Source organism: Lontra canadensis, unplaced genomic scaffold (genome assembly GCF_010015895.1).
Source record: "Lontra canadensis isolate GAN:19392208 unplaced genomic scaffold, GSC_riverotter_1.0 scaffold36, whole genome shotgun sequence".
In the NCBI taxonomy this organism is placed as follows: Eukaryota; Metazoa; Chordata; class Mammalia; order Carnivora; family Mustelidae; genus Lontra; species Lontra canadensis.
The window spans coordinates 4,295,703-4,300,645 of NW_022631030.1; the positions used below are offsets into that span (position 1 = coordinate 4,295,703).

Here is a 4,943-nt window from a genome sequence, read left to right on the forward strand (position 1 = left end):
ACAGCTTCTTGCTGTGGCAGAGAATGCTCCCGGAGATGTTCTGTTCTGTCCTCTTGTGATGGGCCACAAACGCTTGGCAGTGCCCTCACATCCGGGGTCTTTGGGCACCATCCCCACCTGCTGAGGGATGTGCTAGGCCCAGATGCACCTCCTCCTCCTTCTTCAGGTTTCTCCCAGGCCCATGGTCCTGGTGGGCAAGGATGACCCCCCCCTTCGTCCCCCTGGGACCCCTCTATCCTTCTACCCCTTCCATTCCCTCACTCTCCATCACGTCCCCAACCCTGGCTTCCCTTTTCACAAACTCCCGAAGAAAAGGAAGGATAAACTAGATAGAAGCAGCTCTGGAACAAAGAGTACAGGAAAACAAAACAAAACAAAAAAAAAAACAGCCAGTGGCGTGCGGAGAGGGAGTGAGACGGTGGGGGGGGGGTGGGCAGAGGGCTGGGGGGATGATGCATGCGGCGCTGGGATTCCTAATGGGGGGGTCCCCATTGTTCCTCGAGCTGTGTGAGGGACTCGGGGGTGGGGAGGGGGTCAGCCAACGCAGAGAAGTAGGGTCTCTGGCCCGGGCCACGTGGCTTCCTGCCCAAGCAGTCACAGGGAGATGAAGTCCATGGCCTGTAGGAGAGGCAGGGAGAGCAGGAGCAGCAGCAGCCACGAGGTGTTCTGCGCCAGCAGGCTGATGCCCTCACACTTGACCAGTTTGTCTGTGGAAAGAGAATGGGGGGGAAGGGCAGGGCAGGAGTGAAGAGGGCCCAGGATTCACGCAGCCACAGGCCCTGAGCTGGGGCACATTCCCTTGGGCAGGCTGGTGCCATGTTGGCTTAGCTGGAACCAGGGCCAGTCTGCTCTAGTAGAACCAACTATCTTTCTCATTCGCAGCTTCTTGAGTCTTAAACAAATGTCATATCAAATCTTTTATCAAGCACCTTCCATAGAAAACTTTGGGTGAGGTAGCTAGTGTCTTCCCTGTTTTCTAGGGTGGGGGGTATGGAGGAGGACTGTTGGGGCCAAGTGATTTGCCTAGTCATGGTAGAAGTGTCTGTGACACCATTCTGCCTGTCTCACTGTCCCCTTAGCCTTTCCCTTCATACACACAGCAGGCAGTGGTTCTCCCAGGGCACCAGGCAGTAGCTGGGGGGAGGAAGAGAGAGGTTCTGGGCCCCGCTCATCTCTGGTCTGGCTAAGGGGACTGCCTGCTGTCCTAGCCAGCCCTCTCCCTTCCAGCCTCTTCTCCCAGCTCACTTGGCCTTGTTGGGAGCTTGCCTCACCTCTGAGCACAGAAACATTCTTGCTGGAGGTGATGGGGGGCTGGCCAGAGAGCCGGAGTTCACAGGTGTACATTCCCTCATCCTTGGTGGTGAAGCTAGATAAGTAGAGGACCTTGATGTTGTACTTGCTGGTGAAGTTGGTTCGGGAGCGATAGGAATGCTCAGGCACCCCCATAGTGCCATAGAGCACGTGCTTCTTTTTCTCCCGGGTCAGGCTGAACTCATACTGGATGGGCGAGGTGGTAGAGTTCTCATGGCGGCAGTCCAGACGAAGGCTCTGGTCCACCAGGCACGCTGTCAGGCTGGTCACTTTCTGCCCACGGGCTACCTGCAAGACTGGCACCAGCAGTGCCCACTCCCAAGTTGGGGGGCCTGCGGAGCAGGGGACCTCCCACCCACAGTAACTGGAGAGAATGGCCTGGCCAGGGAGAGCACAGGGGTCTGCTTTTTGGGTACCTCTCCCCACCCCAGAGGTCCCTGGGGGCCACTTCCACTTCCCTGATGCAGACCCAGCCTCCTTCCCTCATGTTTTTTAAGTCCTGGTGTCCCAGGGGGCAGGAGATCTTGGGGAGTTGATGTAGGCTCCCGGTTCCCATTTGGAGATCCCGGCTCAGTAGGGGGCAGACTCAGTGAACTGTTTTTCCAAAAACTGCCTCAGGCAGCCCGAAGGTCAACTAGGTTACTCAGCGGATTTAGGGATGAGAAAGAGCCCTCTCTCCCTCAGTCATCTCCCCCTCCGAGGTTGGGAGGGAGCAGCTAGCTTCTCTGAAGGAAAGGAAGCCAAGGTACTTGGAATCCCAGCCCTGCCCCTTGCCCAGTACCTGTCAGCAGAAGAGCGAAGCCGATGGTGGGGTTCATGGTGCCGGGAGCTCAGCCCTTGATCTGGGGGTGCAACAGGATGGGGGTCAGCCAGGAGATGGAGCAGGTGGGCCCACATTTACTGCTAGGGCTGGGGGGGGCGCTCGGGTCACAGGCAGGCAAGCTTCTCTGTGTACTTCTCCCCTCCCACTTCTGAATTACTGTGACACTGCCACTTGGTGCCTCCCCCCTCTGGGAAAGCAAGGGGAGGGAGGACACACCGTGTGATGGTGTCTCTGTGTGAAAAACCTGGAGTAAAGGGACTTTGACCATTTCCTTTTTCCTTCAGGAAGGCAGAGACATCCTATATCCTAATTGTGGCAAAATGGATCTAACACAACCTTTACTATCTTAATCACTTTTTAAAAGATTGATTTGAGAGAAAGAGTGAAAAAAAGCACATGTGCAAGGGAGGGGGGAGGAGCAGAGTGGGAGAAAGAGGGAGGGAGAAAGAATCTCAAGCAGATCTGTGTCCCTGCTTGGTGGGACCCGGGGCTCAATCTCAGGACCCTGAGATCACGACCTGAGGTGAAACCAAGAGTCGGTTGCTTAACTGACTATGCCACCCAGGCGCCTCTGTCTTAATCATTTTTAAGTGTACAGTTCAGTGGCGTTATTAGGTTCCCTCACATTGTTGTGCAGGCAATCTCCAGAACTCCTTTTATCTTGCAACACTAAAACTCTACCCATTACACAAAAACTCCCCATTCGGGGACTTTTCTCTTTCTTTCTCTCTTTCTTTCTTTCTTTTTTTTTTAAGATTTTATTTATTTATTTGACACAGAGAGAGAGAGAGAGACAGCACAAGTAGGCGGGGGGGAGGGGAAGTGGGCTCACCACGGAGCGGAGAGCCTGACGTGGGGCTCCGACCCAGGACCCTGAGATCATGACCTGAGCTGAGGGCAGAGGCTTAACCCACTGAGCCACCCAGGCGCCCCAACTTTTCTATTTCTTTTTTAGAAGAAAAATCCCCAATACCCTAACAGTTCCTGGCGTATAATAGATGCTCAAAAGATCCTGAATGAATGAATGAATGAATGAACTTTAGATACACACAGGGTTGTGATGGGGATTAAGAAAAATGGCGAATGTCTGCCACTAGGAATGCTCCATAGTGAGTGGCCTGTAAATGTTTAGTCCCTTCCTCTAGAAATTTTCAGATTGTGTGGCTAAGGTGCTTCCAGATGGGCCAGTAGTTGACCTACAGCTAAGGGCCTTGCGACAGTGCTCTCTGATTGCATATGTTTTCTGATTGCATAGGAACCAAGATGTTTGCAAATGTCCAGCTCTCTGGACAGGCCTCTTGGGCCTGCCGTTTTCCGGTCTGGCTTCAATACACTCCCTGCCTAAGCTCTGTTCCCTGCCTTTTTTCAAAGCCTAGTCGGGACCAACATCCTAGTGTCCCGGAGTAGGGAACTTGGACTGTCCTCACTGATGCTCACCGGGGAGAGGCCGCGCAGGAGGGACTTGCGCGTGGGAGGGCGCGCAGGGCCCTGCCCAGATGCCTGCACCCAGGTGCGCAGCTGGCTGCCTCCAAGGTCCCCCAGGCGCTCCAGAGCTGGGCGAGGCTGGGGCCCCGGCAGTACCAGGGGGCGGCAGTTGGCACCTGCTCAGAAATATAACCGAGAGGGCCCCAGGGGTGCTGTTGGGGAAAGAGGGGGTCGGCATCTGGCTTTGATTCACAGACACTGAGTTATGGAGGAGGGGTGCGAGCTTGAGATCTAGGAGGGAAAAGGGGAAGCCTTGGCTAGGACGGGGATGAAATGGGGCTGGGGCTGGATAAGGATGGAGACCCAATGGCACAGTTAACGGTAGGGGAGGGACAGATGTTTTCATTTCCTCTGCCTGGTGTCCCCGCAGCCCAGAACCCAGACAAGTTCTGCACTCCCTCCTTCTCCAGCCCCCGTTAGACTAGCCCCACCCTCATTCCATTTCCGTATTCCACCCGTCTCCTCTCCCAATTGAGGTCCCCCTTCCCCCTCTCATCCTTTCCCAGTTCTCCCTTCCCCCGTCGGCCCGCCTTCCAGTCCCCGCCCGCGGCACTGCGGTTTCCCTGCCCTTTGACGCCCCGCACCCAGTCCACCACGAGGTTGCAGGGCAGAGATTCCCCCCAGCTCTCGGTCATCCGTTCTGTCCCGAAATCTCACCGCCCCCACCCCATGCCTTTGCGAGCTAGGTTTGGGGACATCTGCGTGGAGAGCAGAAACCAAGGCTGTCCTTGGCGCCCTTCATCCCGGTCCTCCTCCAGCGCCCCGGCCCCAGGCAACCATCCCTTCAGGGGGTGAAAATCCGGGTGCGCCTTCCGCTAAACGCGGGGTGCGGCACGGCCCCTGGCCTGCCACAGTTGCGTCCTGCTCCCCCCTACCTGGGAAGCAGACCCCTACTCAAGCACGGCGAGGCCCCTTGCCAGGGCACCCCCGAACCTTTTCTGGAAGCCTCGCGTTGGGAGGACTTGCCTGGGCGCTTGGGGCCTCTCCCAGCGCCCCGGGTTCCGCCCTGGCTCCCGCTCCCACCTGGGCTCCGGTCCTCCTCTGCTGCTGCAGGCTTCCCCCCGGATGCGCCGCCGCCGCCTCCAGTTGCAGCAGCCTGCCCGCGCCCCGCAGTTTTCACCAGGGGTGGGAATGGAGGAGCCCGGGTTGGCCCAGGGACCGGCCAATCAGAGACTGGGGAAGGGGGATGGGGGGAATGGGAGGCGAGGAAGAGAGGCAGAAGGAGGTGGCAGCGGTCCGGTATAGATGTAGGAGAGTGGCCATCTGCCGCAGAAGGGGGACCTCACCCTCTGGCTGGCAGGCCAGGCCCGGGATAGGAGGGCTT

At 57.3% G+C, this 4,943-nt stretch overlaps 1 protein-coding gene across 3 annotated transcripts; it reads right to left on the bottom strand.

Moving 5' to 3' along the window:
* Positions 1 to 449: 449 nt before the first annotated feature.
* Positions 450 to 4,709, bottom strand: THY1 (Thy-1 cell surface antigen). 3 transcript variants are annotated; one of them, XM_032868733.1, is made up of 4 exons: positions 4,586 to 4,709; positions 2,093 to 2,153; positions 1,272 to 1,607; positions 450 to 707 (listed from the first exon to the last, which is right to left on the bottom strand). In XM_032868733.1, exons 2-4 carry the CDS (start codon positions 2,127 to 2,129, stop codon positions 595 to 597), a joined length of 486 nt encoding a protein of 161 aa, XP_032724624.1. In that variant the 5' UTR covers positions 2,130 to 2,153; positions 4,586 to 4,709; the 3' UTR covers positions 450 to 594. The 3 variants fall into 3 exon arrangements, with proteins under 3 accessions (XP_032724624.1, XP_032724625.1, XP_032724623.1); XM_032868734.1 differs by having other exon boundaries at positions 4,553 to 4,698; XM_032868732.1 differs by having other exon boundaries at positions 451 to 707; positions 4,643 to 4,700.
* Positions 4,710 to 4,943: the final 234 nt, after the last annotated feature.